The sequence below is a fragment of the Bos mutus genome, chromosome 25 (genome assembly GCF_027580195.1).
Source record: "Bos mutus isolate GX-2022 chromosome 25, NWIPB_WYAK_1.1, whole genome shotgun sequence".
In the NCBI taxonomy this organism is placed as follows: Eukaryota; Metazoa; Chordata; class Mammalia; order Artiodactyla; family Bovidae; genus Bos; species Bos mutus.
In genome coordinates, this window is record NC_091641.1 from 2,171,319 (window position 1) to 2,184,262 (window position 12,944).

The 12,944-nt window shown below is 46.0% G+C and overlaps 2 protein-coding genes across 3 annotated transcripts in view; one reads left to right on the forward strand and one right to left on the reverse strand.

Moving 5' to 3' along the window:
- PMS2 (PMS1 homolog 2, mismatch repair system component) overlaps positions 1-6,594 on the reverse strand; it is a 23,545-nt gene extending 16,951 nt beyond the window's left edge. Inside the window, exons 1-5 of one of the 2 annotated variants that reach the window (XM_070362393.1) lie at positions 6,250-6,594; positions 4,027-4,166; positions 3,240-3,326; positions 2,953-3,055; positions 1,563-1,746 (exon numbers count right to left, since the gene is read on the reverse strand). In XM_070362393.1, coding sequence (XP_070218494.1) covers positions 1,563-1,746; positions 2,953-3,055; positions 3,240-3,326; positions 4,027-4,166; positions 6,250-6,446 — 711 coding nt within the window. In that variant the 5' untranslated portion in view covers positions 6,447-6,594. The remainder of the gene's footprint in view (positions 1-1,562; positions 1,747-2,952; positions 3,056-3,239; positions 3,327-4,026; positions 4,167-6,249) is intronic. The other variant, XM_005902930.2, reaches the window with a different exon arrangement.
- AIMP2 (aminoacyl tRNA synthetase complex interacting multifunctional protein 2) overlaps positions 6,476-12,944 on the forward strand; it is an 8,164-nt gene continuing 1,695 nt past the window's right edge. The window contains 2 exon segments of the mRNA XM_005902927.3: positions 6,476-6,741; positions 11,093-11,299. Of these exon segments, the coding sequence (XP_005902989.2) occupies positions 6,607-6,741; positions 11,093-11,299 (342 nt within the window). The 5' untranslated portion in view covers positions 6,476-6,606.

Below are 12,944 nucleotides of genomic sequence, written 5' to 3' on the forward strand. Positions count from 1 at the left end.
TTTCCTAATATTAATATTTATCTTGAAAACTTTTCTAAGATTTATGAATACATGAAACTAGGAGACTGGAAAGACAAACCAAGCTATTAACCATGGTCGTCTCTGGCAAGTACAAGTTCTCTTGTGCCTATGTTTTTGAGGCACAGATGTGTTTACCTTACAATACAAAATAATAATAAAAGTTTTCTCTGTACAAAAAATGTTTAATTTTTTAATTAAAAAAGAAAACATTTTTAAAGTTTTTCTATACTTTGCAAAACTTTATAAAGTTTTTAACTAGCACAAATTGCTTTAGAGGTAAAGAAAGTTCTAAGCAGCATATGTTTAAGTAATTTTTTGGATTATAAAAAACATAGATACAAAAGAGAAAGGCTCAGGGAAGATAGCAAAAGTGAGAGTAGATCCAAGAAAAACCACTGGTAGCATTCATGCATCTACTCTCCCAGTCCTTTTTTCTATGCTGATTTAGGCCAGTTGCTTTGTTTTTACAAAACTGTAATCATATATACATGACTGCTACTGCTGCTGCTAAGTCGCTTCAGTCGTGCCCAACTCTGTGTGACCCCATAGACGGCAGCCCACCAGGCTCCCCCGTCCCTGAGATTCTCCAGGCAAGAACACTGGAGTGGGTTGCCATTTCCTTCTCCAGTGCATGAAAGTGAAAAGTGAAAGTGAAGTCGCTCAGTCGTGTCCGACTCAGCGACCTCACTGACTGCAGCCTACCAGGCTCCTCCGTCCATACTATATATATATATACATATACATCCATGGAAAAGAAAATGGCAAACCATTCCAGTATTCTTGCCTGGAAAATTCCATGGACAGAGAAGCCTCGCAGGCTACAGTCCATGGGGTCACCAAAGAGTCAGATACAACTTAGCAACTAAACAACAACTTACATACATGTGATTACATATATACATATTTACATACACACATATATACACATATAGACAATTTCTAACTGCTTTTTAAACACAACAATTATATAATATGCAGCTATTTCATTTTCATTCCAATTCATAAAAGTTACACTGATTCACTTTTCAGGGAACCAAGAAAACTTATCTTCTTGAAAAATACAGAGAGGATCAAAAAATCGTCTTAAAAGACTCATTTCCCATACTAGAAAACCTTCTAAACACAATCTGATGATTCTTTTTAAGAAAAGAAAAGGATAAATCATCCGAAAGTTGGGTCTTTTAGGCGAAGAGATGAGCTAAGCACCTCTCCAAATATTAAAAAATTAAAGGAAGAGAATGAACAGTCATGCAAACCAACCTGATTGATTTTGAACTACGTCTGGTCACCACACTCTCCAGACTCTCGCAAGTCAGGATTCTAGATTTATCGTACTTTTTTTTTTTTTTTTTTGCTGCTCTGGGTCTCAGTTACAGCATGCGGGATCTTCAATGTGGCATGCAGGCTCTTTCAGCTGCAGTGTGTGATCTCTTAGCTGCAGCATGTGGGATCTAGTTCCCTGACCAGGGTCAAGCCTGGGCGCTCCCACTCCCCAGGCACTGGGCCAGCCCCTGGACCACCAGGGAGGTCCCTTACCGTACCTTCTTAATATTCCTTTGAAACTCCTTATGGCGCACAGGAAGCGTATAAAATAGCTGCTGCACGCTGACCGTCGTCCCCCTGGGTCGTGGGTAGGGGGTTTTCTGGAGAATTTTTCCATTGTGATCAAACACTAATCGAGTCCCAACCTTCACAGACGTGTGGCAGGTAGAAATAGTCACATCGCTGTAAGAAACAAAAGCCAGCACAGCACGGTCAGCTAAAGACGCCCAGGTGCTAGATGTCACGTGCTCGTTTTCTCACTTCCATTCTCTCAAAATTCTCCTAAAAAGATGCTGATCCTTCTGAGATCATCAAGAGAGATTAAAGGGGTGAGGAATTGTCATAAAATCTAAAGCTTGGGCCCCAGTAGATAGTGAGAGAGTTCTGTAACTATTTCGTTTTGATAAAAGCCTTGATAACTTGCTTTGGTTAAACTGCAAAATAAAAGATCTTAAAACTTTTGAATTCAACAATAGAGATTTATTTCTCTGTTTAGCTATCATACTACCACTCTAACAAAATCTTAGAAGATGTTGTGCAGTTAAATAAGTGTTTAGCACATTTTTTCCTCAACATCAAAATAAGTTAAAATCAATAGTACATGGCATCTATATTTATCTATGTTACTTTTTAAAAAATTAATTAATTTATTTATTTGGCATCACCAGGTCACAGTTGCAGCATTCGGGATCTTTGATCTTTGATTGCAGCAGGTGGGATATTTAGTTGAGTGATGTGAGATCTAGTTCCCTGACCAGGAATGGAACCCAGTCCCAACCATTGGACCACCAAGGAAGTCCCTATGTGACAGTCGCTCAGTCGTGTCCAACTCTTTGCGACCCCATGGACTATACAGTCCGTGGAATTCTCCAGGCCAGAATACTGGAGTGGGTAGCCTATCCCTTCTCCAGGGGATCTTCCCAACCCAGGGATCGATCCCTGGTCTCCTGCATTGCAGGAGGATTCTTTACCAGCTGAGCCAAAAGGGAAGCCCAAGAGTACTGGAGTGGGTAGCCTACCCCTTCTCCAGCGGATCTTCCCCACCCAGGAATTGAACTGGGGTCTCCTGCATTGCAGGCGGGATTCTTTACCAACTGAGCTATCAGGGAAGCCTAGTTATGTTACTTTTAAATTGAGAAGTTTCTGCTTTAATAAGGATAACAATTGTTTTATAATATTATATACTACTTGCTTCATTTCATTCATTCATTGCTTACATTTCATAAATATTACCATGTAGGTTGACAGTACAATAAAACAGAACAGAGAAGCTAGAAGTTGAGAATATTCATATGGATAAGTGTAAAAAAAATTATTCTAATCAGACTTCTCAATTTTCAGAGAGATTTTTAGAAGGGGTAAAGTTAGAGGATAAAAACATTGCATCACCTCAGTGCACAGAGTGAGCTCAGAGCTTCCCCTCGAAAGCCAAAAGTTTCAACCTGAGTGAGGTCTGCAAACTCCTGAATCTTCGAAGTGTGATGTTTCAGAGCTGAGAGAGAGGTGAAGAGTCTAAGTCCAAGATATTGCAAATGACAGAGCCATGAACACACAGGGTACCCACCCAAGTGACTGGTTTTAAAAGCTGCTTTTGTGTTTCCTAAGACAGTGTTACCCCAAGTTCTCAAATATTGGGCCCAAATATTTTAAAATAGGATTAGCAAAATACCACTTACTTAAGCCTTCAAAATTTTCTTCTTCTACCCCACATCCGTTGTCTGAAACTTCAATGAGCTCCACTCCATAGTCTTTAAGCCTGAGATCTAAAAAGGTTAAAGTACTGACTTCTTAAATTGATCGACATGAAAAGACTTTAGAGTGAAAGACAATAGTTATAACTTACAAAATGCAACTTTGAGTCCTAACCATATTTATTTAAATACACTACTGTCATCTTGTGTATTTTATTCTTTAAAGTCCCTCTTGCCTATGTACTAGCCCAGATAAAGTAGTTTTGTGGGTTTTTTTTCTTTTCTCTTTCCTTCAAGACGATAATTTTAACACAGCCTTCAAGAGAACAGGTTCTGGAATCAGACTCCCAGGGGTCACATTTACTAGCTAAAGCTCAAAAAAGGCAAATTCCTTGTGCCTCAATTTCCTCTTTTGTAAAATGGAGATAATTATTGCAATAGTTACTCCCAATCTCATACGATTACTCTGCAGACTAAATGTTACCTACACAGTTCTTAGCACAATGCCTGCCTGGCACATAGTAAGAACACAATAGAAGTTAACTGCTATTATTATGATTACTACCTAGCCAAGTACTAGGCACATAATAGGTGCTAAATTTATGTTTAAAAAAATAACAATTTCTCAGCATGTCAGTGATTGTCTTGCTACAATCTTATTTTTTAAGCTTAAATAATAACTTCACAGCATATCAATGATCATCTTACTGTTTCTTGAATAAAACAGCATAACCTGATTATTTCTTGTGGTTTAAAACTCTGCCAAACTTACCAATACTAGTTGCGCCGGCATCCACACTATTTTCTACCAACTCCTTCACAGCAGTGCTTAGACCAAGTACCACTTGCCCAGAGCAAATCTGATGGACTGACTTCCGATCGATAGGTTTGATGGCCTTAGCAAGTTCTGAACTAAAGAAACCAGTTACAAGAGACAAAGCAAGTAGGCAATTATGTATTTTCATCCTGGTTTGAACTGTGGGAAACAATTCATCTCTGTTAACAGTTAACAGGTCTAATCCATCCATTACATTAATATATCCAATAATTATGTTCATAAATATAAATGTTGGTCTACAATCCTTAAACCTGTCAAAAATCTTCTGAATGGATACGTCAAGTAAAATAGAAAAAATCTAATTATACTGGGATCTACATGGGGGAGACACACGTCCCACTCAAGCTATGGGTCAATAAACACTTACAATAGGACCTTCTTTCTTGAAAACTGAAAGTAACATTTCCCCACAATTTGAAAAATCAAAAGTTTGCTGGGAAATCCAGTGTTCATGTCAAAATCAAAACCATCTCAGAAATCAGGTACCAGTTGGATTTCCTATCATTGCCTTCAAATACCCACTCCAGGGGCTTCCCTGGTGGTCCAGCAGTTAAGTATCCACCTTGCAATAGGGGACATAGGTTCAATTCCTGGTTGGGGAACTAAGATCCCACATCCCAAAGAGCACCTAAGCCTGAGAGCTATAACTAGAGAGTCTGTATGCTCAACAAAAGATCCTGTCTGCCACAATGAAGACCAAAGGGAGCCCCCACCTCAAAAAAATCCCCACTCTGAATCCAGGCTGCCAGCTTCTGTCTCGGCAAAGGCCCTCAAAGTCCTGACTGTACCTCCTTTCAGAATTTTCCAAAGGGTTTGTCTCTGTTTTCTCTCTACTTAAATTAATCCCCCATGATACCACCAGAGTTACCACAAAACTGGTCAAATAATTTTCCTTTTTCAAGAACTCACTAGCACCGCACTGTCTGGTGTGTACTGTCATGTCTCACTCTTTGAGACCCCATGGGCTGAAGCCCTCCAGGCTCCTCTCTCCAGGAATTACCCAGGCACAAATATTGGGTTGCCATTCCCTCCCACAGGGGATCCTCCTCACCCAGGGATCAAACCCACATCTCTTAGGCCTCCTACACTGGCAGGCAGATTTTTTTTTTTACCACTACTTGTCACCTGGACACAGTATATCCTCGGTGAAAGTGAAAGTCACTCAGTTGTGTCCAACTCTTTGCAACCCCATGGACTACACAGTCCATGGAATTCTCCAAGCCAGAATACTGGAGGTACACCTTTCCCTTCTCCAGGGGATCTTCCTGACACAGGAATCGAACCCAGGTTCTCCCGCATTGCGGGCGGATTCTTTAACCGCTGACCCACCCAGGACGCCCAATAATACTGGAGTGGGTAGTCTATCCCTTCTCCAGGGGGGATCTCCCGGACCCAGGAATCAAACCCGGGTCTCCTGCATTGCAGGCAGCTTCTTTAGCAACTGAGCCATCAGGGAAGCCCATATCCTCGGTAAACCCTTGTTCAAAAAAAAAAATCCTTCCTCTTCATTTTACCTTGCAAAAAATTCTACTCGTTTGTCTTAAATGTAAAAACTGCAGACGAGACCACATAAAACGGAAAAAAGTACCTCTAAAAATTAGTTGATTTGGCAGGACATCCTGGCCCAGCTTTGACATTTGGTGGAGATACAACATTTAAACAAACACAGAGAATTTGGGATCACGAATCTGACAACTGTGCAGCAATGCTACCCGAAGATCTGCTAACCCCGAATTCGGTGTCTCAGCGGGTAACCGTGTACTCAAGGACACACAGAAGCACTGCGTCCTTTAAAACTGTGCAGCTATGCAAATTTGCATGTGTCTTAAGCCACCCCTAAAACAACCCTCAATTTAAAAAGAGAGCCCGCGCAACCAGGTAACAAGGAAAAGAATTCCGTCTACTGGGATTTCAAGCTCCCGGTTCAGGTCCGAGGATGAGTGGCAGCGTCCGGACAGGGGGCCGAATTCCCCACGGACCCCGACCTCAAAGTGAACCCACAGGGCGGCGGGTGTGGGGCGCACTGAGGAGCCCGCTCCGGGGTCTCCTTGCCGGCTCGGTCTGCGCCGTGGTCACTTTCCCTTCCGTTCCAGACGCCTGGAACGCCGTGGGCCTTAGCCAGGGCGACCGCAAGAGAACGCTGCAAGCTCGGCTCACCTCGGCCCGTCAGCTCGCTCCATGGATGCAGACAGAGCCTGAGGCGGGGCTCGGAGCTGTTCGCGCCGCAGCTCCCGCGGGCGCCCGGCCGCCCATTGGCTGCTTTCCACACAGTGCCCTGCCCACTTCCGGATAAGGCCGCGAACGCTTCCCACAGCTTCTTCTCGCTGATTGGTGGTGTCAAAGGTCGAGTCCATGACGTCGAGAGAGCAGAGGCCAATTAGAGCACAGGAACGGCGCTTTCCCGAAAGCCCGCAGCCGGGTCGGAAAGGAGGTGGCAGCAGACTGTCGTAGACTTGGACGGTTTGTGAGCGTTCGTGTCTCTCATCTGCCACCTTGCCTCCTTTGCTTCCCAGGATGCCGATGTACCAGGTAAAGCCCTATCACGAGGGCAGCGGATCTCTCCGCGTAGAGCTTCCCACCTGCATGTACCGGCTCCCCAACGTGCATGGCAGGACTGGGAGCCCGGCGCCGTCCGCCGACCACGTGCAGGTAGGAACGCACGGCCCTTGCCCCGCCCCCCACCCACCATTTCAGTGCGCAGGCGCCAAGGCCCCGGTCCCACCGCCTTGCCTATCCAGTGCGCAGGCGCCCTGGTTCCACCGCGGCGCCGAGCCGCCGCCCTCCTGTTCAGTGCGCAGGCGCTACCACGCTGGTCTGCGGAGTTCGGGGTCTAGGGTCCGCGGGTCGCCCCAGGTCGGGACCGTGCGACTTGAGGCGACCAGACCCAATCGCCTATTCCCCACCCCAGCCTCACGCGCCCGCCGGCCTCCGAGTGACCATAAGTTTTACCCATTGGAACATCTATCCCATTTTTTTTTTTCCTCCGCTTAAGACTGCTTAGACTTTTTTTTTTTTAACCAAATTCTACCCATAGAAAAGTGAGGAATACATCAGTGGCGAGTTCTAAGTAATCGTAAAGCGAATGCCAGGGTCACCCATTCAGGGTAACAAGTCAGCGCCCCCACTTAAAACTCCTGCGCGGTAATTGTGTCCTGCGTTTCTCTCTTTGTCCCCTGAGTGTGCGTCCCTGGACAGTGGGGTCTTGGTGTCCGTGGGAGCCTGCAGTGCGTGCCCTGCGGTGTCTGGCTGCCCCTTCTGAACGTGATTGGAAGAATCGCTTTGCTGCATGAGAAAGCTTCGCTTTCATCCTCTGGTTTACTGCTCCTTGGCGTAACTTGCGCCGCCACGTCTTTATCCATCCACTGCCCACGGGCGTCTGCTGGTTTTCTATTTTAGGCCGTTATGAACAGTTCTGCAGTGAATATTCTTGGACAAGAGCAGACATAGAGTGTACACCACGGACACGGGATTGCTAGCTCAGTGGGCTGGTCTATATTCAGCTGGACTAGGTTGCTTTTCAAAGCGGTCATCCCAGTTTCTGCTGTCACCTGTAGTGTAGGCGAGCTTTTTTTTTAGAGATTCATTTTATCTATTCTTTAAATTGCTTTTAAGAAATATTTGGCTGCTGCTGCAGCACAGGGGTTCTTAGTTCCCCAACCAGATTCGAACCTTTGCCCCCTGAAATAGATGCAGAGTCTTAATCACTGGCCTGCCAGGGAATTCCGTTGTATTTATTTTTTAATTTTGGACGTCTGTGAATTTCTGGTGCTGGCACCCTCCCCAAAGCTGGTGGGAGTACAGAGACATCCTTATAGTTTAGTTTAGATCTCCCAGACCTCCAAATCAGTTCACCGCCTTTTCATGTTTATTGGGCATTTTGACTTTGCCTCCTTTACAAAATAACTGCTCAGCTTTGACGTTTTTATAAATTGCAGACACATCTTAATTTCCCTGCAGGCGAAACTTTCAGTCCATTCTGACTCAGATGAGTGAATAGAGAACTTTTGTGACTCGTTTTCCCTGTCATCCTTTGTCCAAAGAGTTTTCTACCTCGACTGTAAGGGAGGTGGTTAGTTTAGTTTGAAAGCAAATAACACAAGTGTTGTCTTACTGCAGAGCTAAGGCAACAATGCAGGCATCGTCCAGTGTTTCTTTACCCAGCGATCCCCATGGAGACATACGGTCCAGTGCCTCTCAACTGGACAGACTCATGGAACCGAAAAGGAAACCCCAGAGTGGGGAGCATCACATCTCTCTTGAGACCAAGTCCCTTTTTTTTTTTTTTTAAAGGCTGCTGCCTGACTTCCTTTGGGCATTTAACTGTGAACTTGCAACCTAGAAGATAATAACCTAGCAGATGATAGCAATGTGGATAGATAATTAGAAACCTAGCATCTCCAGCAATGGCACCCCACTCCAGTACTCTTGCTTGGAAAATCCCATGGACGGAGGAGCCTGGTGGGCTGCAGTCCATGGGGTCACTAAGAGTCAGACATGACTGAGCGACTTCACTTTCACTTTTCACTTTCAAGCGTTGGAGAAGGAAATGGCATCCCACTCCAGTGTTCTTGCCTGGAGAATCCCAGGGACGGGGGAGCCTTGTGGGCTGCCGTCTATGGGGTCGCACAGAGTCGGACACGACTGAAGCGACTTAGCAGCAGCAACAGCATCTCCAGGGGAAATGAGAGCGACACAAGAATAAATGACTTCTAAATACATGTAGATAACACAAATGGATAAACACAACACGCCAAGTCACAGTCTAGCCTGAGCAAACAAAACAACAGGCCATCGTTGGAAAGAGTGGTAGCTTTGAGACTTCTGGGGTCCGATGGTTAAGACGCTGCCCTCCTAATATTAGCAGTGGGTACAGGTGCAGTCCCTGGTTGGGAAACTGAGATCCCAAATGCCGCACAGCAAGGCTTTAAAAAAAAAAGAGGCAGATCTCAGGTTCCTCAGATGAAGCTATGCTGGACTCTTGATCACAGGTCACGTTCCACATGTAGTACTGGGTCCAGTCTTCAGTGAGTGTTGATGGGTTTTGAATACAGTAGGTATTCCGCCCCTGGTCGGGCCGGGGCGCTATTGCCATGTGTAGAAACGAGCGAAGCTGAGCATAGACAACGCACACACACAGGCTGGATTACAGGACTGGAAGTACTACTCAGGAGGACTAATATCAAGTAACCTGAGGATGCCACACAGGTGGTGGCCTCACCGGTCACATACCTCGCGTACAGACTTATTTCCGGTCAGCACCCCATTATGTACTTGGCACACTGAACTCTTTATTCTTCTTTATTCCACCCAAACCGCAGTCATCTTGCATTTCTCTGCTATGTGATCTTAAACAAGAGCAGCAGGCGAGGAAGCTGAGAGCGTGGAGATCCAGCCGTAGGGTAGATAGGCATTAACCAGCTGAGAGCTGGGGGCGGGTATTACAGAGGGAACTCCGTGAGGAAAAGCCCTGGGCCAGGTGGGGCCCTGCATTTGAAGACCCAAAAGCCTGTGTGGCCTGTTTGCAAAGAGACGGGGGGAGAATGAAGGGAGAGGAGGCAGCCAGAGGACCAATCGTACAAGCTCTTTATCAAGCCAGGTTAAGGACTCTGCTTTTTAGCCTAAGAGGTTGTTTTGCTTTCTGGCCACCATCCTGGGAATGGGCAGGAGGGATGGATCAGAAGGGTACCAGGTGGAAGGAAAGTGGTGTCTTGGACTCAGGTGGTGACCATGGAGGCAGCTTATGAGCCACTAGATTCCGGAAAATGGACAGCAGCTGGTGATGAATTGGATCTTCGAGGAGGGCAGTTATGAGCAACGAGGGGAGGAACTCAGTGTTCCTTAAAGTCACCAGCACAGAAATGTCAGCAGGCGCTCTTACCACACTCACGTTGTACAGTGAGCCCATATTTCTATAGACTCAAGGTCATTGCCTTGATGACCTTTCTAATTATGAGCATCATAACTCACGCTTAAGGGGTCCTTTGTTCTCTTGACTCAAATGAGTTATCTTTTGTGAGAGCTTGAGAATCTAGAAATATGCTGCATATTGTTACTACTGGGAGGCTTCTCACTATTGCTTTTTAAATAAGTATGTAGAGATTTATTTCTCAGCAAATATTGTGTTAGTCCAACTCTTTGCAACCCCATGGACTGTAGCCTGCCAGGCTGTAGTCCATGGGGATTCTCCAGGCAAGAATACTGGAGTGGGTTTCCATTCCCTTCTCCAGGGGATCTTCCCAACCCAGGGGTTGAACGCAGGTCTCCTGCACTGCAGGCAGATTCTTTACCATCTGAGCCACCAGGGAAGACCTCAGCAAATATTACTAGTTGCTTAAGGTATACCAGTCCTCCAACAGGCAAGAAAGATGCAGAGATTCAGTGAATGAAGGATGTGAGTATTTCCTGTTTATGAAGTTATACATTTCAGCAGTGAAGAAGTTCTAGATAATTCTAAGATAAGGGAATGCCAGTACTGCCGCAAAAATGATTTGGGGCACAGATCACGCACTGACACACACACACACTACCACCACCACCCTGCCCACCCTGGATATACTTCCAAACCTAAGGGCATTTTTTAAGTTGTGCGCCCCGTTTTCCTTCCATTGGTATAAATTACTGACCGCATTCTTATTGCCACCTCCGTCTTTATTCTGTTCATTTACGTAAAGTACTTTGAACTAGTTTGATAGAAGGAACAATCTGTGTGTGTGTGTTTTTCTCATTCTCTGTTTTTAAAGACTTAAGTGCCTGAAGTAGGAGCCTTACAATTTCAAAGTGGTTTTCAGTCACAGCGTTGTTTGTTTTATAGCATTTGGGGATTGATTTCAGGACCTATGGGACTGAGGAAAATGAGATGATCCTGCTACTTCATTTGGATGTCTTTTGAAAGGCAGGAAGTTTGATGAATTCATGGAACTAAGTAGAAGGCAAGTGGCCAAGTTTAAACAAAGTGCTTTGCCGTGAGAGGAAATGAATGTTCTAATGTTGGTCTGTTTAGGAAGCCTCAGACCCATCTCTTCAAGCTCTTGAGTCCCACCAAGACGATATTTTAAAACGTCTGTACGAGTTGAAAGCTGCGGTCGATGGTCTGTCCAAGATGATTCAGACACCAGATGCGGACTTGGATGTAACCAACATAATCCAGGCTGACGAGCCGGCTGCTCTGTCAACCAGCACCGTGGACTTAAACGCCATGCTCGGACAGGTAAGTTCATTCAGGAAGCTGAAGAACATTACAGCGCTGGGTGGTGGTGGTGGGTGCTGGAAGATTGTGCTAGTGTGACTGAAGCCCGGGTTTCCACGTTTTCAAAGATGGTACACAAAGCACATTCTTTTTTCCTCTTCTGATTGTACCTGCGCGGAACAGATGCATGAGCTTTGAGTGAAGCCAGGCAAGCACTAATGCAGCTCTGCAGTTCTCGATGCAGAGACTGGGAGGACCTTTAGGCAGAGGAGGGACCCGGGAGTCCCTTCTTCCTGCCACTCGTGGCAGCTCCGAGCAGCCTCTGAGCCCTGGGGAAGCAGCTGTTGGGTGTCTCGTGCTTCTCTGAGGTTCCAAGTCAACCTTTGTTCCTCGGGAAGGGCCTGAATTTCAGAGCTTTGGCTGCCCAGGTACAGATATCTCCCCAAACCTTCTGTAGTTTGTTGCCGAAAGCAAGACACTGTCTCATACCTCAGACATATTTTGCTTAAATCCATTTGCTCTATTAAAATTCAATTGCTGCAGCTGATATAGGGAACAATTCAGTTAGCAGAAAAAGAACATCTTGTTAACAAGTGGGTACAAAAGTGTTTGCCCCAAGAATCCCCGCTAGCACCACCCCTAGAACTGACGGTAGAAATGGTCCTGCTCGAAAGCCTAACAAGCGAGGCAGTGCTGCAGTCTGGCCCAGAGCTATTTTTGAAAACACGCGTCCCTCTGCAGTCACGTGTCCCTTCGTCACCCAGTTCCTGTTTGCCTGAGACCCCGCCCAGCCAGTCCCCCGGGAGCCAGTCTGCGTAGGGGATAAATCAGTGAGCACAACCGTGTCAGGTGTCCCAGGGCCAGAGGGGCCTCCTCGAGCTCACGGTGCTTCAGATGAATTTTGATACTGCAGAAGGCAGGCTCAGGTAACACGATACGTTTGGAGAAATGGAGAGCATCCAGCCTAGGTCCACGTGAAAAGCATCAGTCAGGAGTGGCCTGGCCAGACCAGACCAGAGGCCAGATTGTGGCAGGGCTGTGGACAGAAAGCCAAGCCGTGTGGCCTCTGCTGTGTCACGAGTTCATTCATTGTGAAGTGTGGAAGTACAGAAATGAGTCTGCATCTAAAAGGGCGGTGCGCGTCGTAAATCACCTGTAGTTAAATTTAGAAAACAGAAAGGCGGTGCATTCCTGCACTTTAATTCACAGTCTCCCTTAGCCAAGACCCTTTTCCTCAGGGCTCTTCTGTGCTGTGCTCAGTCACTCGGTCACGTCCAACTCTGTGGCCCATGGACTGTGGCCCACCAGGCTCCTCTGTCTGTGAAGTTTCCCAGGCAAGAATACTGGAGCGGTTTGCCATTTCATACTCCGGGGGATCTTTCCAACCCAGGGGTCGAACCCATGTCTCTTGAATCTCCTGCATGGGCAGGTGGATTCTTTACTGCTAAGCCACCTGAGAAGCCCCAAGGGGTTCCTCATTGGCATGTAAACCAAATTGCTGTAGAAACTATATACTGTTGAGTGTTCAGTTTAGTAAAAGGAGTAATTGCATGTGTAATTTTTTTTTAACTTGGGGAAAAACAGAAGGGTCCTTCCCACCGTGTTGTACTGACTTGACGGTAAAGTCACTTGCTTGTGGAAGCATCCAGTGGGGCTGGAGGGACTC